Source organism: Pipra filicauda, unplaced genomic scaffold (assembly GCF_003945595.2).
Source record: "Pipra filicauda isolate LSUMZ 115617 unplaced genomic scaffold, ASM394559v2 scaffold15_size4787011_pilon, whole genome shotgun sequence".
NCBI lineage: Eukaryota > Metazoa > Chordata > Aves > Passeriformes > Pipridae > Pipra > Pipra filicauda.
Window position 1 is genome coordinate 4014242 of NW_024104096.1, and position 24861 is coordinate 4039102.

The 24861-nt window shown below is 44.1% G+C and overlaps 1 protein-coding gene across 2 annotated transcripts; it reads right to left on the minus strand.

Annotated features, from left to right (window-relative positions):
* Positions 1-2182: 2182 nt before the first annotated feature.
* On the minus strand, positions 2183-24861 carry LOC113997753 (dual specificity protein phosphatase 13-like). 2 transcript variants are annotated; one of them, XM_027739875.2, is made up of 5 exons: positions 24717-24861; positions 19091-19119; positions 5697-5892; positions 4352-4572; positions 2954-3236 (listed from the first exon to the last, which is right to left on the minus strand). In XM_027739875.2, the coding sequence occupies exons 3-5, from the start codon at positions 5861-5863 to the stop codon at positions 3010-3012; spliced, it is 615 nt and encodes a 204-aa protein (XP_027595676.1). In that variant the 5' UTR covers positions 5864-5892; positions 19091-19119; positions 24717-24861; the 3' UTR covers positions 2954-3009. The 2 variants fall into 2 exon arrangements, with proteins under 2 accessions (XP_039235163.1, XP_027595676.1); XM_039379229.1 differs by lacking the exons at positions 19091-19119; positions 24717-24861 and adding an exon at positions 12349-12596 and having other exon boundaries at positions 2183-3236.

A 24861-nucleotide genomic window follows, 5' to 3' on the forward strand; every position in this document is an offset into this window, starting at 1 on the left:
CCTGTGATCCTGCTGGAAAGCAAACTAAAAATTTCACAAATGTTAGAGTTCCTGAGTACAAGGGCAGAGACGCTGATCTGGCCTGGCTTTGCTGTGATCTCGCTGCTGGTGGAGCTGGCGGTGGTTGTGTTCACGCTGCTCGGTGCAGGTACTGAGTTCACGGGGGGTTGGTTTGTAAACAAGCGTAAAGGTACTTGCCTGGTAGCCGAATCTCCCGCGCTGCGGTGTCTTGGATTACCTTTGTTTGAGTAATACTAGTCCAGTTTCCTCCTAACGTACCACTTGCACAACAAATTTCTAGCCTCTCCGGGTGTTCAGTTTATTGAAGGCCTATTTTTAATTCTGTTAATTATAACCCGTAGTCCCCTACCCTCTTTGGACCTGCAGGCACCAGCCGGAGCGCGGCAGCTGGCAGGCGGCGGGGGCAGAGTTTTGGAGGGGGCCGGTGGCCGGGCGGTGCCAGCGGCTGTGACCCGGCCGGGCGGTACCGGGACCGGGGGCTGCGCTCTGCCCCGACACAGGGCTTTGCCATGGGCGCTCCTTGCGGGGCAGCTGCGGTTCAGCCCCGCTGTGAGCAATGGGGGGTGTCTGGGCTTGGCCCCGGTCCGTGGTGGGGCAGCTGTGTCCGTCCCCGCGGGCGGGCTGTGCCCCAGCCCGCCGGGCCGCGCGGGGCGAGACGGGGCGGGCGCGCCCCGAGCGCAGCCCCCGCACCGGCTGCCCCGCGCCCCTCGGGGCTTGACCCGAATTCGGAACAGGACGGCGGCGCGGGGCTGAGGCCCAGGGCCGGGTGGGCAGCACCCGCCGCTCGACCCCGCTGGGCCCCTCTTGAGCCGGTGTGGGTGCGGGTCTGGGAGCGGATCCCGGGTGTGGATCCCGGTGCGGGTCCGGCAGCGGATCCCGGGTGTGGATCCCGGTGCGGGTCCGGCAGCGGATCCCGGGTGTGGATCCCGGTGCGGGTCCGACGGAGGGCGCCGCCCGCGCCGGGCCGACGGCGCCACCTGGCGGCGCCGCGCGGTGCTGCGGGCCGAGGGCCCGGGATGGGATGCGGGATATGCGCCTTTGGGAGAAAACCCGCGCGAAACATCGCGGCCTGAGAAGTTACATTCTCTGTGTTTATCATCCGAGTAAGCTGCGGGTTTCCAGTTGTACCCACTGGTATTTTAAAAACGCGGTATCCTGCGAAATCCGTTTATTGTGCCGGTGCTCTCGTACCCCCAGCGAGAGCATCCTCAGCTCTGCCCTGTGCTCTACAGCCGAAAATGGCTGGCTGGCTGGCCTCGTTCCTGCTGTCTATACAGGGAAGCATAAGACAATGTGGTTCTTGTGCTTGAGGCTGGGGGCATCTCTACAGCCACTTGTTTTGTAAGTTTAAATCACTTCGTTAGATTTAATTGGTAATGGAAACATGCCTGATTTGATTTGGGTCTGAAACATACTTTTAATTTGGCTCTTCCTGCTTGCTGTGGTTTTGTTGACTTTGCAGAGCAGCCCCAGAGCTCATGAGCAGGTTTCCTCACACAGGGAACTAAAGCAAAGAAGTGCCCCAGCACTGCTCTGCTGCTGCTCAGGGATGTCCAACCCACAGGGTTAGTCCAAAGCAAAACCCCCTGGGATGCCCTTGCTGCGAGGATCAGGTCCTCAGTGCCAAATGTTCTGCTTTGTGCTCTGACTCGTATAGTCTGTCCCACAGAGTAGATGTAGATATTGCCGAAGAGTGTTATAAAAGGTGCTGACTTGTCTCTTCTGAAGGCAGAAATCAACCTTGCAGACAACACTGGAAATGTCAAGGAATGTTTTCCCTTGTTGCTGTGCTAGTTTTGAGTAGCCAGCTCATATGGTGTGGAGTATTCATGCCTCTGCATTCTGAGGTTTGGTACTAGGAATATAAACTGCCATCCCCGAGCTGGCTTTGTGCTGCAAATGCTTGTCCTCCGGGAACCAAAAGCCAGATGTGCTTCACATAGTTTCCAGGCAGCACTGATCCATCAGATGACAGTAGCTATTGAGTGCTCTTATGGTGGCCCAGAGACACAAAGATGAAAGCCTGATGCCTGTCAACACCTCCCTTGCCATTCCTGTGTGTCTTCAGCTTTCACTTGAGTCCACCTCACAAAAGGAAATGCCACAGAGTATGATGTTGCAATGTTAATAACCTTTTATTTTTGAGCAAGAAAATCCCAAGTTTTGTAATTTTCAACTGTCAGACAAATCTGGGATATATTGAACTTTGCACCCACTCTCACTGCCCATACAGCTGGTTGGACCCTCAGCTGGAAACCCACCTTCTTCTTCAGAAGCATTTTCTGCAGCATTCCTGGATGATTTTTGCTATGGAAGATGAAAAATATTTGAATATCCTCTAAAAGAAACGTATTTTTGTGGAGAAAAAAACTCTAATGAATAGCCAAAGGGAAAACACTATAGAGAGACCTGGAATAATTCCTTAGAGTGGCTTGTGTTGTTTCACAGCTGTGTTGCCTTTGAAAAACCTCTTACCCCAACTCAGGAGCTCCACCTATTGTAAAATCAAGAACTAACCAGTGCCAGATTCAAGTCTCAAAATACAAACCCTTTGAGATACGGGGAGCAAAGGGGTGGGGGCTGGTTCATAAGAAAACTTCTAAGCATTACTGTAGCATAAATAATATGGCATCCTTCACCTCAAATAGCCTAACACTTCATAAAGTGATATGAGCTTCACTAGTTGCTAAAAACACAGCTATTTCTGAAGTGGAACCTGATATCTTTCTTTCTTTTTTTTTTTTCTTTTTAACCAGTAGAGAGCAATGTTTTAAGGTGGAGAGTGAAGGATAGAGTATGCAATCAATCATAGGTATAAACCTAGGAGGGCTTTGCAAAATGGAAAGATCAGGCAAAATCTACTTTTATTAATAACATGCGTTATGGTGTCTCATAATCTTGTGTCCTTAGTTTATAAATGTGGTTCATCTATAAGAGAGACAGGCAACTCAAGTGAGATTTTGTCCTGTCTCTTTCAGCAATACTCTCTTACAGCTCTTTAGGAGCAGATGCTCTGGTTCCTTTCTTCTCTTCGTTCAGTTTAATGTCCAAGTCCCGGAGCTGGCTGAGGAACCCTGAATTTGGGCAGATGTCTCTGTGAGCACCCACCGTCTTCAGAGCATCCACGAGTGTCATGTTTTCATGGATCATTAAAAAGGCGAGCACTAAAGTCGCTGAGCGGCTCACTCCCATGGCACAATGAACAAACACCTTACCTGCAGAAAAAAAGAGGTACAGCAAAGTGAGTGTGCTTTAGCATTTCTAAAGTGAAAAAGACACAGGGGGGAGAAAAAATACTAGAAACAAGTTGGGAAAACAATGGGGACAATTAGTGAATCCTCATGTTTTCACACCTCTCAGGCAAGGTGGTGTTTCATACTGATCTCCTGGATCTAATTTAGGCCTCAGATTAAAATAGTTGAAATTTTCTGTGGCAGGAGAAGCTTTCTGTGACTAAACTTGTTAGTATAGTTTTCTGTGGAAAAAAATAAGCTTTGGCAGAAAAATTTGGCCCAGCCCTGACTGTGATCACTGGCAAGTTCCATAAACTCTGTGGGATAGTCTGCCTGTAAAAATGGAGTCGTAATTTACTGTATCTCAGCAGCCCAGTGTGAGCTATAACTGGGGATTTAATAAAGCACTCCAGTGAAAGCAGCAGATCCTACAGCCAGTCAGAGTCAGAGCAAACTCTGGAACAAATGGAAATTATGATAACTAGGCCATAATCCAAACTCTGCTGACAAAAATTCAGCAGGCTGTGGGTCAGGCTTGTAGTTTTTGACTTAGTTCATTAACTTCTGCTGCTTCTCTAGCTTAATAGACAGGCTGAATAAAGCTCCAATTCTGCGAAGTACTTAAGCATGTGAAGCATTCGAGCCAGCACTGAAGTGACACTGCTCCCAGCTGAGTGCATCGGGACCAGGAGCAGCACGCAGAGCAGGATTGTCCGTCTAGAGTCCATGCCAGTGTGCAAGGGGTGGGAGGTGTGTGTGGAAGCACACAGATCATGCCAATTCCTACAGCATGGGCCCAGGGGGGAGTATCTGCAGTACCATAACCTCTACACTCTGGTATTAGAGCTTGCCCTTCCTACTGCCATGCTGGGCTGCAGGCAGCAAGTCTTCCCCAGCTCCTGGGAACCTGGCCATGGCCACCTTCCCTGCAGCACATGGCATAGGCACCCTTCTCCATCCTCTCCTCAGTGGTTCTGCATATGCCACCTCGAACCTGATGCTGATTCTGAGCTCTGTTGGTGCCTGTTACTGCAAGGAGAAGTCATTTGGCTTGTGTTGAAACTTCCTCCCAAAGCTTATCTTTGCTTCCCTCTTACCTCCTGAAGAGTTTAAGGCCTGGCCTATGAAATTGGCAGCATCATAGAAGAAGATACTTAAATCGAAGGAAGGATCATCAAATGCTTCTACTCCATAGTACTCTATTTGCAGATCTTCATAATATTTGGCTCCTGTGTTGATGCTATATGGTCCATCTGCTGCATTAAGGATATGAGTAATGTTGAGGCTTTGAAGAGTAGTTTTGCTCCTGGCAGCCCACCTGTTGAAAGACATGAAGGGCACATTGGCAACGCTCCCAACATTCTGCTAAAATAGCATGGTTTAAAGTTAGTGCCTGCTCCTACTAAGAAAGGATGCAGGAACTGCACCTTGCCTACAGAGGAGAAAATTTTGAGAAGCACATAGTACTTTGTGCAGGAAAAATGTGATATGGGGGTGTGGAGAGCAGCAGGAGCACAGACTTGCCAGTGGGATACTGTCAGTTAAGCAAATGCCTCCTAGCGGTTAATCCCTGGGAACATGGCTTACTCTATAAAGTGCTCAAGATTTTCCTTTAAATATTTGTTTAGCAAGTTTTAGAGCTAATTTCTCGTTGATAGGTTGCCTGGGTCTCAAGGATAAGAACTCGTACAAATGAAGCAACACCATGTTCCTGATTTGGACATGAAGCGGATGCATTGTATTCACCAGCTAGGTTTTTCCCCCCTTCCCACAATAAAGGGGGACTAAATGCATTCTACAAAACTCTGAACCTTAACTGATATATTCAGGAGGAGATGGAGCTGGGAAAAACAAGCCGATGACCTATGTAATCTGCTGTAATCCAATTGGAAGGAAATAGCAATAAATATTACTGGTCACAAGAATAAGGTGTTTGCCCAAAAATACCGGATTGATATTTTCAGTTTTGCCATCTTTGAAAGAAACTTCTGATTTCAAATGTCAAAATCCCTATTGTATAATTCATTTAGGTCCTCTTCTTTCTGGCTCTTGATCCTGCCACCCCTATTTGAGTGTGAGGGCTACTATGCTCTTGTCTGCTGCCTTAGAGCACAGTTTTCAGGACAAATAATGCATCTCAGAATTGACACCAATTTGGTATAAGTTCTTTGAGGACTTTTGTCTAGAATACAAATAATTCTTACCCTGCCAAATCCACGGTGGCTCACAGAATATAAAAAACACAAGTCAGACACAGTAAGTCACCATTTTGCATGCCATGTTTTTCTTGACATCCAGACTCCTTATGTCATCAGCTTTGGAGGCCTGTATTGTAAAAACATTCCTGTAGACCCAAAAGCTGCTCCTCAGTGTACCACACCCACTCCTCCTCCTCCTCCCAGGGACTGATAACAGCTTAACAATAGGACCATATGTTCTTACGCATCTCCCAGGTAGATATTTGGCCAGACTTGGTCCACATGATTATCAGACCCTCCTCTGAACCACAGAAGCCGCTGGAGGTCTGATAGTGCTGGTGTTTCATAGGAATCATTGCTAGTCAGAGATGAAGAGTCTTTGGTGTGAGGCATCTTGCTGCTCTTTTGCATGCACTCAGGCTGTATCAGAGACAGCTTTTCTGAAATGAATTAAGAGGAAATTTTCATACAGATATAACATTCCCTAGAAAGTAGTCCTGTTCATTACCCTCCAAATAGCATTACATTATTATAACTAGTGTGTGCAGCAGGGCCTGCAGGTGTTGCTAAAAACATCCAGAGAGCAGGAGTGACTCTGTGGCAGGACTCTATGGGCATGTAAATCCTCCCCTGAGAAAGCATCATAAGACAATGTGATTTAATTTCTTGTCAAGTACTGATGTTGGAAAAGAACATCCTGCGCCACCCGAATGCAGCACTGGCTGAACCTTGTAGGTGCAGGTGTTATTTCAATTGATGAGGGTATACAGAAAACCATCAGCTCTTTTTGTTGAAGAGTTACCAAGTGTTTGTGCACACTTGATTCTGATTAATTAAAACTGGAAGTTTTTGAAAGAATACATCATTGGGCTAACTTATACTTAAAATGCTTTTAGGGCCAAGGTGGAAGTCTTAGGATGTGTGTGTGAGCGACATTTGTATAATGCATGTGTATACACATATGAAATATATGTGCACACAATTTTCTTTCATTTGTAGGGATGTATTTAAACACACATATACACGAACATATATATGTATGAACGGATTTTCACATGCATATATAAACATAGATATGTCTGTATGTACAGAAGTAAAAATTGAGAGAATTTGAACTAGTTTTTTCTCTCTCTCAGTCGAATACCCCTGAACACTTAGCTATACTGGTATTCTTGTGCCTGTCTCTCTCTGTCTCTCCTCTGGGAGCTGTTCCACTTTGTATAAATAATGTGATAGGTACTTGCCTCCAGAGAGAGGCCATTTCTCTCATCTGAGGGGTGAGGTACTTACCTGGGATGTGAGAAAAGAGAGCACCTGAATTTTTTGAAATTATAGAGCTGAAATTCTGGTGTTGTTGTCCTGTTGAGAATCCCATCTAGGGCTCCCTTCCCTAGATCTGTGAAGGATCCGAGAGATCACAGATCTGTGATGCCTCACAGATCACACCATGGAATTTGGGCATCCCTTTTGCAATGCTGTTTGCTGGTTTAGACCCAGGAAGCTCAGGCCAGCCGGTTCGGCTGAAAGCAGAGCTCAGTCAAGAGCAAGAGTGCGAAGATAACCAAGCAGTCCTTTCTTGAGACTTTAGGAGCATTTCTCCTGCCAGGATCTCATTATCCTGAATTGCTCTTCTTGCCCCCAGAAAATATTGCTGAGCTTTGTTTGGCTGCCTGTCGGTATTAGATCAACGTGAAAGCCACACTAGAACTCTTCCCAAAGTAGAGTAGATGGTGTTTATTCTCATGTGGCATCAGCTTTGCCTAAGTCTAGAGTTTGGGTTTGTTTTCTTAGCAATTCTAGAAAACACGTGCAGATGGGACCTTCAGAAATCATCTAGTCTGTCCCCTGCCCCCACAGCAGCAGCCAGATGGATGTTGTTTCTAAAACAACAACAACTTTGTCCAACATCCAGGTATGTTATTTTCAATGATGTAGGGTGATTTGGGGAATAAGCAGAAAACAAGGGAGAATATCTTTTTGCTTCTGGATAAAGAAGTAGAGATGATGTGAAGCACATTATGGAACACATTACATATATTTCTGTGACCTCAGCCTAAATTTTCTTCCCTTGCCCCTTTCTCCCTCCTCCTCCCCACCAATGTTAAGCACAGTGATAGCTTTTTGTATGTTCCAGTAAAAAAGAAGTCTCCCTAGGGTAACTACTTAATAAGTAAAATATGAAAAGCACAGTAAAAATCATGGGAGAGATAGGAAAAAAAGTGACTGGTTTTACTTTTAATGATGGAGGAAAAGAACTGCAGGGAAGTAAAGAGGAATATAGAGATAAAAGCCTACGAATTTTTCAGGGCAGAAAATGTAACACCAAGAGCTTTGGTAAAGGAAAATGTTGTGCAGTCCTTGCACAGATTAACATAAAGAATAGCACAGAAACAGATATTGTGCATTGCCCTACAAGTTTTACTGCCTTGTGAAAGTCATGCACTGTGCTCAAGAGCTACTGCCAGCATCTTCATGATGACCTGTTTGTACTTTCATCAACACAGAACGTTAAGCTGAAGCAGTAAAAGAAATCAAGAAAAAGATAATACAGCTTCTACATCAGGAGATTCATAAGATCACAGGCTAATTTTCAAGGAGTGTGGCTGACTGAGTCGCTGCAGACGCTTAAGGGCTGAAGTTGTGGAGGTAAGCAGATAGATACCAAACTTTCAGTTTTCCTAGCCCCTGCTGCTTTAAACTTCTGTTGTAGCCTGTCACCTAGTTACAGTAATGGAGATGATGAGCAGAGAGAATTAGATTGTGAGGCCTCTTGTCCAAGACCTGACTTTGAAGAAATTCTCCAAGAATTGAGTTATTTTGGTGCCAGTGACACTTTGGAGGTGACTCCAGCCTTTGCAGCCAGGGAGGTGCTTTGCAACAGAGCTCCCTTTCATACAGCAATCTGCTTTTCAAAAAGCACGTCAACATCATTTTATTCACATGACTAATGCCAAACAAGTGAGCTCCTCGTGTCAACACGAACATAGCTCCTCCCAAGAATGCTCCCTCCTGCACTGCACTGGCCTTGAAATTGAATTGCTCTACAGGGCCTTCAGGGTAAGCTTGGAAATAGCTATAGCAGATGATTGGACTAATGAGGAAAGCAATATGAATTTTTTAATTGAAGGCCAGGGACTTTGCTGAGGGTTTCCTCCCTCCCCCTACTTTAAGATACTGCAGAGCTAGCAAAAGTGCTGCCACTGATTACATTTCTCTAAGCTTCTCCCTCTGGGTGGCTCCCAGAAGCTGTTCCAGTTGGAAACAGCCAGTGACTGCAGGAGGGCAGGAGTCCCTGTACCTGGGGAAAAAAATTTTCTATCTTACAAGGTCACTAACGTTTTCTCCAGAGATCTAGACCATGCAAGTAGGATAGGATTACTTTTCTTTTAAATTGTAGCCTGGAAGCACATAAAGACCATCTCATTAGATTCTTTCTTTCTCTCTTTTTTTTTTTTTTCCTGGTTAAAAAATAAAAAAACAGAAACAAAAAAAAGTCCTTCTACCTATGGGAGACTTTTGAGGCTGGATAGGATTTTTAAGGGCAATAGAGAATCCAAGGCAGCACAAGCTTTAAAACTTTCTTGTCATTATGCAACGGTTCCCAAACACCTGGAGCACTGGGGTGCACCCCACATGCCAGGGCCTGCTTGGTTCCATGTCTGAGCTGTGGAGCCTGGATTTCCCCAGTGGTCCAAGAGCTGCCCTTGAGGCTCAGGCTGAAGGTGGTCGTGGGGTGGCATTGCCTGGCTGCAGGCAGCACTCAGGCAGCACCCAGGAAGGGCTGTGGGTGACTCCAGGCTGTTTGAATGCAGCTGGGTGCAGCTCCTGAGGGACCCAGTCAGGCCAGGACTTGTCCACAACAACCTAGTTAGTATCTCCCCAGTATTGTTTAGCCACTTAAGAACTACAGTCTGCTAAGCTTTTTGTTTGGTTTTGTCTGTTTGTTTGTTTGCTTGCTTGTTTGGGTTTTTTTCTTTCCTTCTCTATGGTGGAAACAATTGCCATTTTCTATTGAAGATTTTTCTGGCAAAGGAAGGAAAAAAACCCCACACAAACCCCCACTGACTGGAATTGGCTAAAGCATTTAACAGATTTGTGTTGCATTTGCAGATTCCAGTGAAAGAAAATTCAGCAAAGTTCAGGAGAAAGAAGCAATATTGTAGATTTGAAATAGTTAATTTCGTTATTTTCAAAAAAATTACCATTTTCATTTTTCTATTCAGAGTTACTTTGTTTTGGAATTTGTTTTGCTGCATTGCATAAAATCTTTTAAAAAATTAAAACAAGATGAAACGGCTTGTTCCTGGTTGAGAAATAAACTAAAATTGAACACAGATTGAGTGGCCACCTATTTGCTTAGCCCTAATTTTCACTTTGTAACAGGGGAAAGCCTCCTGCCATTTTGTCATGGTTGTTACCTTGTCTCTTCGAGAGTGAACTGAGCTGTAGAGAGATGAAACGAATGTCTGGAGTCCCAGGAGGAGTATGGCAGGGCATTAGCTGGACCACAGGCATTCCTCTTTCCCTTTTGCTAGCACCTCCCTAACTGGCACAGCTCTGCCTGTGGTTATGTTCGTAGCCCGGATGGGGACAGGTGTCTTTCAATAACAAGGCCTTACGTGAGATTATTAAGAGCCTAAGGCACAGCAGGGCCTGTGGTTACTACAATAGCATGAACACTACCTAACAATAGCATGATACAGAAAGCTCCTGCAACCAAATATTCTAAATTCCCTAAATCAAAAACCTGACAAACTAAATGATTCAAAATTCCAAAGCATGAGGTCAGAATATAATTCATGTGAAAGGAAAAAAAAAGACAGCCTCTTGATGCATTTGAAATTGCTGTCTACTCTGTTTTTTCTTCTCTCTTCTCTCAGCAAGCATCTCTGCACTCTTCTTTTACACTCCTTGCTCTTTTCTCTCAGGTAGCGCTTTACACTATGGCTCTTTGTCCTCCTGATGGAAAAATCCAGATGGAAAGAAGTGTAGTTCACAAGGAAATGATCATGTAAGTGGAATTAATCTTTCAGATACTGTAATGTGAAATATGATCTTCCTTTTTGTTAAGAAGACCCAGTCTGTGTCTCTACACTTTGGTCAGAATCCGATGCTAAGAGAACCCAGAAGTCTCTTGAGGTAGAGCTGAAAGCTTCTTTGCAGAAACAGGCACATTTAAAAGCAATAGCAAAGTTAAACCAGCCAGATGGGAACCTAGCAGGCAACCGAGAGGGGAACTCTCTGTTTTCCTTGCAAGCCTACAGGGGCTTGTTTGCAGGAATTAGAATCTCTCACCAGCAGTTCACTGCAGCTCTAATACCAAGTGGTATTGAAAATGAGAAGCAGGTTATGGCTGATGGTTTAAATGAGGCACCTATGGGAATTTAGAAATGAGATCCTGGACTTGTCTCAGTGTAGGCCGTGCACATGGCAGAGCAATATTGCTTTCTTGGCTGACTGCGTCATGTATTATGGCCTTTTATTTTGCCCACAGTCAAACAGCAGGGAATAGTAGAAAGTTCATTGCTCCAGCTCACTGTTTAAACTCTGATCTGCCTCACCGGAGGCAGTGCCCCCAAATAATGGAAAGCAGAATCGGTCCCTCAGCCTCATTGTGGGTACATGTTCAATGCAGCACTGAATTAATGCCACTGACATTATTTCAGAGTGAAGAGAAAAGCAGAATGTACAATTAAACCTCTGTTTGGTTCGGTTTTGAAGGGAATTTACTACCTGGGAAAGATGCCAGATCAAGGGCTCTGGAAAACACAGCCCTCTCTTTAACAGCAGTGTTGGGAAAGATCAGGAGCAGCCCTGCAAGCCTCCTCCATGGCTGCCCTCTTGGCTCAGCCCAGCCCAGCTCAGCTTGCAGATGCCCCTTGCCCTACACTTGCAACTGTGTTTTACAGGGTGAGAGAAAATCCAAATCTTCACACCTCTTCACTGCTTGGTCTCCCTCCTGACATCCCCGTTCACATCCGGCCTTGTACTTTTATGATGGGGCCCTCTCAGCGTCTCCAAATGGAGCCAGAAGGTACCAGCTTCTGCTCACAAGGAACCTGAGCTGGGCTGGAAAGCTAAAGGCTCCTTCCTCTGTGAGCCCTCCTGTTCTTGCACAGAGCTGCCCATGGGGCTGGAGGGGCTGTTATGGGGCAGCAGCAGCCTGTTCCTGCCGCACAGGACCTGCGTCCACCCGGGGATGGCAGGAACATAAAAGGCCATCTCAGTGGTGGGAGCAGTCAGAGGGCAGGGCAGGTGAGGGTAATCAGCCCGGAGAGCTCCTGGTGGGGAGGAAGGTCCCAGGTGAAGTGGGAAGACAAGGGGGTACATGGCCAGGCACAGGCAGAGTTGTGAGGTCACATAGGTAGACATGAAGCCTGAGCATCTCAGCTCTCACTCTCACACAGCCCCATCCAGCAGCCCCATCCCAGGTCACACGGCCGCTATTGTCCTTAGACAAGGCAAGCACCCAGGAGGGAAAGAGCTTGCTGAGCTCAGGCTCAGTGGGGGGAACTTCACCTGTGCCCTGCTGGTTTTTGGGGAGAGGGTGTTACTGCTTTCTCATAGAAGTGCTCCTGGAGAACATTTCCTTCCCTTTGTAATATAATGGATCTGCGCATATTTTCCCAAGACTGCCACTCCAAGGGGGGAGAACCTCCATGCTGCCTCCAGCCCCCTGCGCCTCCTCCCCCAACCCTCCCGTTTGAGAGCCACACAGCCTAGGAAGGGGCACTTGCCCACGCATGGGGCTGTAGGAAAGGATCCTTTAAAAATGGAGGCACTGGTTGGAAAAATGGGGAGTCCTGCTTGCAGTGACAGGTCATGGCTGTGGCATGACGACAGCTTTTACATCTGCAGCTTTCAGATTCAAAGGAGATAAAAAAAAGAATTATTACCTTAGCAGCTGGCATCTCTGAGCTATTCAATGCACCATCCCCAGCAAGACAGCGCTGCCCTCCACAGGCTCCTACCACAATTTCCGACTGTCTGTGGATATTTGTCAAGCCTAGGGTGATGCTTTCCCCTTTATTTCTCCTCTGGTGCACTCCTGTCCAGGGTACCACAGCTAGGAATTAAAGCCCTCCAAAACTACTGATTTTCTTGACACGTCTCAACTACAGTCATACTTCTCCCTGAATTAAAACACTGTAGTTTTAAGTCCTGTTGCCAGCAGCCATAACTGTGCTGTATGCTGTAATCAGGGGAGCACACAGTCACCATGCAGCTAACTGCTTCTAATAGTAGAAACTTCACTCTAATCTTATATAACGGCAGTAATGGAGCAGAGAGGCTGTGGCTTGTGAGGAGCTTAGACAGAAAGCTTTCTTGGGCAGCTCGTGCCCTGAGGGCAGAGAAGCTGCAGCTGCAGTGAGAGCAAGAAAAACAAAGTGACCTTGATATTGATAACAGTTCAGTGAGTGCTGTCACAGCCAGTGCTGTGCCAGGATTTCAGTGGTGTCACAGGCTGTCGATAGATGTAAGTTATGGGCAGTTCTGATACAAATGGTGTCAAAGAGACCACACTCAGAGAGGGGGGAAAAAATAAAGTCTTGCAAGCTTCAGGAAAGACAAACAAGGATGTTAATATACTGCTATTAGAAGGGGCTCCAAAGCACTTGCACTTCTGCAGTCAGTATGGATTTGTGTGACTCTGGATTAAAGAAGTTTTTTCCTTCTTCTTGATTTACTCCTCAAATGATTTTTATCTGACTGCTCTTGTCAATACAAAATTGACAATGCTGTCAAGCTTGCAAGATTTCAGAATATTTGAAGGCATGAGAAAGGGGTTTTGATATTCCTCGGTCGTTTGGCAGGGGTAGCTTTGAGCTGTCTGTCTCTCTGCACTTTAAACAAAAGCAGTGAAGTGCTCTCCTTGCTTTGCCTTGCTTGAAAGGGTACATACAAAAAAGGCACCTTTTTCTAAGGTTGACAAAGCTGTACAAAATTTTTGCTGTGGAATCAAGAGCAAAAAAGACTTCAGAACTCTCCAGTGGAAGATCTATTTTGGCACTTGAATTTTTTGGGCACATCATAAAGCTTTCCAGGGACATCCTCTGCTTTGTTGGGGCAGAGTGGAATGGAGTTTTGAGATTTTTTTTTGATTGCTGATTTTAAAATGATTGTTTATTTTTTGATTAAGTCATCTTTTAAGATGAATGACATACATTCCTTGTATGTCACAAAGGAATTGACCGCTGATGAGGTGCACAAGAGCAACTAAAAGGAGATATTAAGATCTAGAACTGGGATTTACTTTTTCTTACCAGCTTTTGATTATGTGCCTGATGAATATTTGCTCCTAATTTCTTATCTTGAATTTGAAGAAATGAGACTGTGAGTGGTTTGCCTGTTGTGCTTCCCTGGTATTGGGGTGCGAGGTAAATCAGAGCGAAGCAGGGAGCTGCCTTGTCAGGGGTGTGGGTAAAGCAGGGTGTGCAGCCACCTCTCCGGGCTGTGATAGATGAGAGGTCAAGGGCAGTGGGAACATGCTGCTGCTCCAGTCCCAGGGTCACTAGGAGAGCTTGTCCTGCCATTTGCTGGCTGGTGGGAAGAAGTTTCTCTGCCAGGCCCTGCTGCGACATCTCTGTGGGAAGCAGGCAGGGTAGGGCTGCCTCACTCCCCAGACACCATGCTGATGTTATGTGAGTCTTGCAGTTGTTCAGGCAGGGCAGGAGTAAGGATTGTTACATGCCAGCAAGTTTTTGGAGGGTCTTTTCACCTTTATCTTGCCAGGTGTTATGCTGTTGTTTTTCTGATGCTGTTTCATACTGAGGCTTGGTGTGGACTATAGATCAAAGCCAAAGTTGGTTCGTTGGTTGATGGAGGGGGGAAAGAGCCTCCAGCAAAGCAGCAGCCTCATGGCTCCCAGGAGGGAGAGTTGAGCACAGGTAGCAGGGTGTAAGGCAGCCTTGCTGGAGGTTGTGCCTGCTGCAGGCAGATTATAAGAGACAGTTTGGGAACACGCTGCAAACGTAACAGTCCATTTTCCCTAAGCAAACCTCAGTGCTTCCAGCACAGCCCTGGGAAGGCTGTCCTCTGCTTGGGAAAGTTGCTGTGAGCAGGAATACATTAAGGACTTTGAGATTCTCAGGTACAGTGGTAATGGGAGCCACCCATGAGCTATAAATAGCACTAACATCGTTTCTCTCCAATGCCTGGCATCCCAAGCAGTCATTTTTGCTGGTGCTAGTGAAAATGAAAAAAGCTTTGAAGAGCTTTTATTTATGTTCTCTTTGCAGGCTGGAATTTTGTGAGTATTTTTCCTACTGGCTCTGAATTTTTCATTTATTTTAAGGGAAAATGTTGGCATTTTTTCCTTTTGGATTTTTTCCTTTTTTTAATTATCATATATAATTTTTATATTTTTAGCTCAACTATGTGGGAAAAGCTATTGTGGTGGGAGAGTGGGGATCAAAAATATTCATTTCCAAATAACCTTAATGTAATTGCAGGAAAAGGGGGGAAAAAACCCAGGAACCAAAATTTAATCTTATATAAATCTTATATGCATTTTTAACAAAATAATGAAAATGTTTTTGTTTAGAATTAAGCAAACAATGCAGGGTGCTTTGGCAGGTTTTGTGGTATTTACATTGAGAGATCAGACAGAAATATTTGTTGTAGTAAAAGGAAAAGTTTTACATGCCTGTCAGACAAGATCTTCCTACGGTTTGATAGGAAACAAAGATGGTTTTGTGAAGGAGCTATGAAGGCCTGAGAGCAAAACCGGCAAAAAGGACCCTCTTCAAAATATTTAGTATACACTTGATGAAGTCTTGTCGTAAAATGATAAGGCCTCATCTGTTATGCAACTCTCCTTTGCTATTACAGACATTCTGGAAACATGTGGTCTACAAAACAGACATTTTGTGCTGAGATAACCAAAGAACCACTGCTACAAGATCAACTGGTAGAGCTGGAAGAATTAGTCAACCTTTTAAATATGCAAGAAGGGCTATATTTTTTTCCAATTATGCCAACTAATCTAATTATACACTGCTTTTACTAACAACCCTTGCCTTAGACCAGCAGGCAATGCTGCTGTTAGTGAAACACTGTGATTTTTCCTATTGCCACAAGATGGCAGGAGAAAGCAATCTTGAATGATTTAAAAATACGCAGCAATGGGCATCTCATGACGCAATCCGCTCCTGACTGGCATTTAAAGGGAACACTTACTAATATACAAGAAATGGCACAGATTGGATTGAAGAAAAACGTAAAATGTACGGAATTAATTAGATTGATATTGACCTGGATGTATACATCAAAAGATCTACACCTTATCCTTTCCCATGCAGGTTTTCTGCATAAGAGAAGCCTGTGACTGTACTCATTTTTTCCCTGTACACCATATAGTTTGGCCTGGTTTTGCTCCACTGGCAAAATCTGTTGTACAAACCAGTCCCAGACATAATGCACTCGCCCAAAATAAAGAGCAGGGTGATTCTTTTCCCAAATATATTTCTCTTCCCATTCCCAGTTCCTTGAGTCATAGCAGGAAAAGCTAGAGGAAAGATCCACTGCTCTGGTGTTTGGGAATAGAAGGATGCGTGAGGGACAGAGGCTGTGCAGGAGAACACACCTGGTGCTGACAGGCTGTTGCACTGAGTGCTGCACTGGCAGTGGGGTCACCTCAGAATCTCTCCTGCCTGTTCTCCAGGGGCAAACTGACCCTTCACTCACATGGGTGTCACAGACAACTGCCTGTCCACTGCCAGGACTGAACCTCTCAGGAGCCAATGGGGCTTTGGAAGAGGGCTGGGATGGAGGAGTCTGCTGTTCATGCTCTCTCCCTGGCTGCTTCAAATACTTTTCTTAAAAGTAAATAAACCCTCTACAAGAATGGAATTGGTTTGGACAGAACAACCAGACTGCCTGGAGGCTTTGAGGCATTCCTGCTCCAGAGGCAGTGCAGTGGTTCCTGTGACTCCTTCACCTTCTCCTTCCTCACAAAGAGGCATTTGCAGTTTGTCCGATGAGGGGATGAACCTCACGGCCACAACAGCTGTGCTGCACCGTGGTAGCGGCCTCCCCAGAGCCTCCTCCAGCACCAGCCTGCTCCCCACCCACCCAGCCTGCTCCTCACTCACCCAGCCTGCTCCTCACCCATGCACCCTTTCTCCTCAGCCAGCCTTCCCCCCTCCTTTTCTTTCTTTCCCCACAGCCCAAGCTAACCTCCCTGGAGCTGCTGGAGGCCAGGTGCTTGTTGGGGCAACTAGGGAGTTTTGTACTAGGACCAGCCCTGCCATCCAGTCAGTAGTAATTAAAAACATCAAGAGGTTTAGGAAGTAGCCAATCTATTGAAAGCCAAAAGCTGGAAGATAAGCAGCTGTCCTGTTTCTTATGCTGTCTTTCCCTAGGCTCTGCTCTGGGCTGATGGAGACAATAACTATCCAGACCTTCAGGTCCAACCTGCCTTGGTACCTTTTCCACCTGTCTTATGAATGCAGTGTGCACAGTACACATTACTAAATACTGCATTCTATAACATGGGTACCAAACATACAGAATCTGTCCCCCAGGCTGGGAATACATTTGTCACTGTGAACCAATTGCCATTTCACAGTGGCACCATGGAGGAGGATGACAAGGAATCAAGAGTTAAGGAGCAAAAGAAAAATGTTTGAAGCAAGTTTCAACAGTTATGATGATAAGGAAAAAGAATTGATGATATGGATGCCCATCACCTGGGAAGGAACACCCTTGCCCCATGAGACGATGCGAACACAGACCCCAGTGCCCTCACACCTTTCCCTTCCAGATTCTGATCCTACTTGTCTTTTTAAGGTATTCTTTCTTGTATTGCTTCTTTTGGTAAAATGACTTTGGTCCCAGCTTGGTTCTGCAGCTAGTAGCAGAATCAGTTTCATTTTGTGAGGAAAGAAAATGATGGAAGCTCTGCAGCTGCTGGCAACACCACAAGAACACTGTCAGCATCCAGGAACTTTCTTTTGCCCTTTGGCTGCCCACCTCAGAGTTATAGGATCGCACTTGCTATTCAGAAGTAGATTAAGCCTTCCTGGAAATTAATAGGTTTAACTGAGCACAAATGACTTTGAATCTGCCTTGTCCAGCACATCCCACAACCTGGGTCCTTTTGCCAGCCTTCCAGCCACTGATCGCCTAGGTCAAAGCAGCTCCAGGGAATGCTTAATCCTGCTCTGGACATGAGGTGAGCAAGCCTTTACACACTGAGGTGTTAGTAGATATGTGTGTACAGCAGAAACAACACTCTATAGACATCTGTTCCCCTTCAGTGCTTGAAAGGAAAATCCTCCCCTTTCAGCACTGAAGCATTAACTGCAAGTGTCAATTTGCTATCTTTTTTAGTGAAGACCAAGAGTGAGAAACTGTTCACCACAGGCAGTTTATCCCCCAAACAAAGGCAAATTCAGGGCTGTCCAGAAATTTGAAATCTCTGGGTAGAAGGGATTTTCTATTTCTATTCTATTGGGTGAGGGATTTATCCCTGAGTTTTTAATTTTTGTTCTATTGAGCAAGGTGTATATACCTCAGAGGGAACAAACACATGTGCAGGTCAGCTCAGAAGGGAGGAAGTTCCTGCACAGGTGACTTAATCACAGTTGTGGTGCTGGATCAGGTCTTGAGAGGGCTACACTGACCTCTACTCTTCTGCCACTTTTCACTATTGCCACAAGTAAGGACTGAGATTGAGTGGGTCAGTCTTAACCCAGAAGATCAAATCTGATCTGAAATGCTTATTTGGGCTCTTCTTTTTATTTCTGAGACTGTCAGGCACAGGAAGGTGGTTACTGACTATTGAAGCAGAAAAATGTACCATAGAGCTGAGGTGCTTTCTTATCCTGACTTACTAAATGTCTGTCCCACTTCCTTTATCCGTGAAGATGTCTGTCATGCCTGTCCCATTTTCTGCCTTTCCAGGGTCATGAACAATAGTGATTACCAAATAACTTCATCTCATTCCTCTGCTAGCTTAACCATTCTGTTGATGGGTCACAAACTGGGTGATGACAGGCAAAATCTGCCATTAAAAATTCAGACTCCCTCTGCTCTCAGAGGTGCTGGCATGGTGGCATAGCTCTCTTTGCACACACATAGCCTGCCTTCTGGCTGGTTACATCTCCTCCTCCATGCAGGATGATGCATCTTGACTGTACAGATGCTCTATGTGGCTACACATGCCTTCACAGCGGGATCTATTAGCAACAACCAACCCCCCTTGCAGGGATCTGAAAGCATGCTGCTCTTTGGCACAGGAATGAGCCTGCTACCCCTAGAGAACATAAAGACAAAAATCTTGGCCAAAGAGGGAACCATGAGAACAGAGCTAAGGTTATGACTTTGTAAATGTTTCTCTCCAGTCTGTATTTGATGTCTGGATAATAAGGTGACCTGTCCCTTACAGAAACCTAAGGCAGGTTAAACAACACAGAGACACACAGTGTTTTTCTTGAGCTGCAGCACAGAGCATGTGCAGGGCATTCCCCACTTGTCACCTTTGTGGTTGAGGATTTCATGCAGTGTTTCTTCCTAAGCCCTTCAGATTTGAGCTGTAAGTATGGTTGATGCAGCTGTGCTTCTTTTTTATTTCTAAAAAGAATGGCTTTCCCTTTGTACTGTTTGCATTTTTTCATGCTGCTTTGGTTCACTCACCGTTTTCCTGAGTTTGGTAAAGCAGCTGTCTGTAAAAACAAGAATAGAAAAAAAATTATCAAAGCCTTTTTTTTATATATGGGAAAGAGATTTTTTCGAATGCCAAAAGGTGAGTCCATCAGGTTATGCACATAAGTACTATTTCTGTCCTTGATAAGCTTTCACTTACGGTCCTTAATTGGTCTGTGCAAATCCATTGCCAAAGAGGTAATTGACCATTTTTATAGAAGGATCAGTAACAAAAGCACTCCAGGCTATTATTCTAAAAATAAAATTAAAAAAAGGGAATTATGAAAAGAATGTGTTTCAGGGCATCATCCAACCTCTCTAGAAACTATGCAAATTCACTTGGTGAAAACAACAGCAGACACAATGAAATGAGTTGTATATGAAGAACTGAGATCTCAAATGTGATATTATGCAGAAGGTAAAGAGTCTGTACTAGATAAGTAACAGCTCGATGTGTTATCAAGGGTGCACTTTGATTTTGATGAATGTTAAAAGAACCTTTAGCCTGGAAAATAAAGAGGATAATTTCTCTCCAGGCAACGGCTGCTTGTGAAAGTCATAAAATAAGAGCGCTGGAGCCCTAATTTTATAGTGCTTTTTAAATGATTTTCAAATGGTCCAGCTGCTTTGTGCCACAATAACACAAGGCAGAGATATTTATGCCGGCAATAACAAGCATGCATCAGCCTGCCTGAGCTGCTCACACAGGCAGCCTGCACTAGGTGGAACACACGTGGAAAGATGATACTTGCCAATGTGGATTGATCACAATTACACCGTGGTCAGAGAGATCCTGGGAAGCTGCTTTTTCCACCAGACAACTTGATTGTTTTTCCTGTCTGTGTCTTGCCTGCAAAGCACAGGATGTGCGTGGCTGGCAATGCCGGTTCTATTTTGGCACTTGAGAGCCTGCCAGCAATGTGTGCCTCATAGGCCATGATGTCCTTGGCAGACTTCTCTTTTCAGAAATAGGAGGGCAAATTCAGCTCTGGGTTGCACCGCTGGTTTTAGGTGAGGGTTTCCACAAGGATTGGTTTGGCCCCAGCATGGGTGCTGTGATGTTGCACTGTATTATATTCTATGGAAATGCACACATGACAAACGAACTCCGGGCAAATGCTATGGAGTTCTGTTGAGATGCTGAATTGACACCAGCAACTTTCTCAGGTATTTTACCTCTGCATGGTTAGGACTTCAGTCTAAAACTACAGTTTGTTTTCCAAGACCTGCTCTAAGATGAGAACTACCCCAGGGTGGTCTAGCTTAGCTTGCCAATTTGGGTAGTCATTTCAAAACTGTTTTTATCTTTACAGTCCCCTTTCCTTTGCGAGACATCGACAGAAAACAGGTTACTGGGAGAAACCTGTCTTCTAAGCCAGCAGAGTAAGGCTGAAAGAGCAGTTCTTTTATGAAATATTCCTGTAAAATTAAAGAACATGTGTCTTTCTGTGTTTGTTAGTGGTAGAGACACAGCAACGTTTGAGTAAAAAGAATTTTGGTGGGAACTCCGAGCATGAAAAAAAGGCTAATTAATGGCTGCAAATTTATTACATTTGCAGTAATTCTCAGGTCCATAAAGCTAAGACAGAGCTGGGCAGAGAGCATGGCAGGAGGAAGGTACCTCACGGAAGTCCCCAGCCATTCAGCATCTATTGTCACCAAGGTGAAAATCTCTGTCTCTGTCTCCCATCTGGATGACTTCTTGTATGGTTTGGACAATTTTTTCCCCTGATCCCAATCTAGCAAAACATATTTGCATCTTTTTATGTCCAGGAACATACTTAAGAGCTTTAATTTTAAACAGGGGCCTATTTTCTCTTGGAATTGAGTTTGAAGAGTTTGAATGAGTAGAATGGACAACAAATTAGGAATGTATCCTAAAGGAGTGTCTAACACATTTGTTGCCTTCATTTAAGCAAATGATCGAGGAATGACTGGAGCATACAAAATTCAGAAACCTTCTACACCCAAAACAGGTAAGATAGATTTGATGCCAAACTTTGGGTCATGTTCCTTACATCTTTATGTCATACTCAGATTGTCTGACATTTCTCCTTGTCACTTTGTTTTTTAATCATGTAAGAGTTTAGTTGACACAGGTGTATACTGTATCTTAGTTCAATATGTAAATCCTGCAGCTTGATGAAATTGCTCACTACTGAACAACTCTTTGGATAGCATTGCCTAGAGGAAAGTGACAGAGTATCAGAAGGCCAGCCAGCAGAAAAGAAGCGGATCTGCTTTTCTAAGAATACAACAAATAAAGATTTTTCCCTTACAAACAGCAATGAGTACATGTAGTGCTGCTCCAGCTGCAAGGAATAGTGCCATGGTCACAGATTGCATTTCTTCTGCCTCACTCACATCTCATCTCATCTTATCTCATCTCCAAGAGATCCAATTTACAGGAGATGAGATAAAGTAGCCTCCAGGGTATTACATACATCCCTTTCATAAATCAAGAACCACTTTTTGTTACTAGAGACCTGAGTTCAGAAACAGAGGGAAACACATGGCATTAGGCATTGTAAATGGCCAATTGGCATGTCTCTGCAATAGCTCTTTGCAGCTTTTGGCTGTTCCTCAAACCAGAAAGTAACTATTTTTGTATTGTGTATTCTGATGAATCAATACAGAAAAACTAAAAAAGTCAGTGATTTCTGACTGAGAACTCAGAACTTTCTCCCCAGTCAGTAAAATACAGCATCATTCCCTTTTATAATTTTTTTTTCCCCCTACGGCTACAGAAGATGCTCTGATGGATTAGCAGTAGACCGTGTATGATCCTTGCCACTGATGTGGGTAGGGTTTTGCTGGTCACTCCTAATCTTTCAGGATCCTGCTGTTCTCCCACTTGCCAGTGGAGACAATGTCTGTAGGTGGATAATTAGGCTCACACAAGTGGTTGAGGGAGGTTTAGTTAATGCTGCTAAATTAATTTGTGATTGCTTAATGGAAGTGCTGAGTAGGAGCAGTGGTTTACCAGCAGGACAGGGCCTTGCCATTTGCCCTCGTGAATGCACTCAGAGGTGGTACAGAAATGTGCAACAAGGTGGAAGTCAATCGTGTCCTCTGTAGGTATTCCATAATAATGCATTTCCTGGCCATGGAAAGTTGGCTCTCATTTGATTCTCCATGCAAAAATGTGCTGCACTCAGTGCATGGGTGTCACCAAGCCTTTTCGGGTCTTCCTTGTTATGGGTTGTGGAACTAAGGAGAATCATGTATGAAAGCTCATCACAAAAAGTAGCTCAAGGTATCTTGTTGCCTTGTAGTGTATTCCTGTCTGTAAAGAGCAGTGCCTACCAAACTTTGAGACATTTTTCCCCCTTTGACATTTATAAGAAAAAGTGAGGCAGTGAAAGAATGGTAAAAGGTTGTGATTTCTGAATATACTCGAACATATCTGGAAATGCAGAATTCCAAGTTATTTCACTTCTGCAAGTAAATAAATTCCACAAGTTTTACAGGCTCCAGTTGACTACAAAGGCATTGGGGATTGCTGGCCTAAACACCTTACAAAAATGCACTTCAGGAGGTAGCTCAGGTCCTCCTATCATTAAACTTGAAATATGTATGTTGAAAGAATACACAAGGTTTTAGCCCATCCTGTAACCATTTTGTCTCACCCGGTATGATGTTTCTTTGATGAAACGATATTAGCCTTGTCAATCTGGCTAAACTTCAGTAAACAAACCTGCCTGCTTAAGATCAGCATGAGGTTTCATTTCTGCAGAATATTTTACATATTGTGCCCTCAGCCACTTATTATGTAGTATTTCAAAAAACATTTTACCTTTAAACCCAGAGAGTCTTGGCCTTGGCCTTGCATATAAACAATGGCTGATAGCCAGACAAATATTTAATAATCAGTTTGTTGACAACTTCAAAGTCTTCCAGGATGAAGGTCATCATATAAAATCAGCCTTCCCCACTTTATTTTATGAGATAGATTTAACTTGTTTAAAGACACTGATCATCAATCAGATTTCTGATAAACACATAAGGAGAAATATTTCTTATTAAATACAGCATTAATTCTAGATTGATCTTTGATTTCCAAGTAGTTGCTCAGAAACTGCACACAACTGGTTCCACAGAAACAAGAAGTGACAATATATGGTACTGCTTTGGGTTACTTTAGCTCTGACACGAGTCCTGATGCTGGCATGGGTTTGCTCAGCGATAGAAACATCCACTGCTTATTGACTTCACTGAGTATTGGGTTGGGCCCTAAATGCAAATACTTAATGATTAATTTAATACTCTATTCCCCATTTCTATCTCATGAAGATCCCATGAAACCTTATTCTCAGGAGTTGTTCATATTTGTCTTATTGATGTTGGCAAAATGAAGAAAATTCTGTCTGTAGCACTTGATCAACTTCCAGTTTCACTATTTGCAGTCTGTAATTTGTATTTAAGCTGATATTAGCGATCAGCTGTTGCATTAGCAAACAAACCTGTTTACATTTTTATTCCTGTTAGCTGAATGTTCTCAAAGTTCATATTTTCCTTACTACACATACACTGTTTTACATTTTATTCCCCACCAATTTCAGTGATTTTTGTATTAAGTCTTTACTTTTACTACCTGTTGGGCTCAATTGTACAAATCCAAATGGTTCTAATAAGTAAAACTTTAATTTCCAAGTACAGTTACAAGGTTTAACTGGAAAAGCTGAGGTTGGTTCCCCATTCTCACTGCCAAGGCAGAAGTTCAGCGAAGCACTGCATGTTGTTGTGTTGGCTTCTGCCTTTCCACACTCATGGCCCCCGTTGCTGGGCCCACCTGCAGGGTGTCACACTCCTCATTAGAAGTGCAGTGAGATGGGGAAGCAGGTTGCAATTTGTAAAACCAAGTTTTGTAAATGAAAATTATTTCCCCATCACCTAGCTCATTTTTTTGGCTCTGCTTTTTCATAGCTAAAAGATTGCCCACATTTATCTGTAATCAATGGGCAATTAGCCAAAGGATTGTTAGTTCCTCCTGCTTCTCTCATGTAGGAATTATTGTAATTTTAATTTCCAGATATTTCAACAAGTTTGCAACCTGGTGGTGGTGAAAAAAACTTGTTTTGGCATAACATCGGGCACTAGGCACGTTGAGTGCAGATGACTGCATGAGTGAAATATCCATCTATACAGCTTTGAAAAACAAACAGTGGAGTCTGCTGTCATTCAGAACATCCATATTGGTTTTTGTTAGAAATTTCAACTGCAAATCAAGTTGTCATATAAACAGCCAAAATCAAAATACTTTTGAATGTGAAAATTTCCGTTCTAGTTAAATTAAAACAAAAAAGGTAAAACCAATCACTGTTCAATTTTAAGGCTGCTCAGGATCATGAGTCTGTCCTGTGCTTTGTATGGTAAATGCTGCAGCATTTATAAAATAATGCAAAGCAATAGAGTCTAATTCTCTTTTTAATTAATTTTCTGTTCAGTGGGTTCTTTCTTTAATGAATCATCCTTTTTCTTTCTTCTATGCTAATCTTAAGTCTATTTTAAGGCAATGAAGTTTACCAATGCTAACTAAATAAAGCTGGACAGCATATGTTAACGAGTACTGTATTTCCCAGCCCTTCAGAACAGCTCAGCCTCAAATAACACTTACATATTGCCTATGTAGAGATTAGGCCACTCTTCACCCACGTGATTTACTTCCACCTTGCAGCTGTCCAAAATATCTGGCAGTTCCTGGGCAGAGGGAGTGCCAGCCTCAGAGCATTCCCAGGCTGACAGGGTCTGACTGTCTTCAG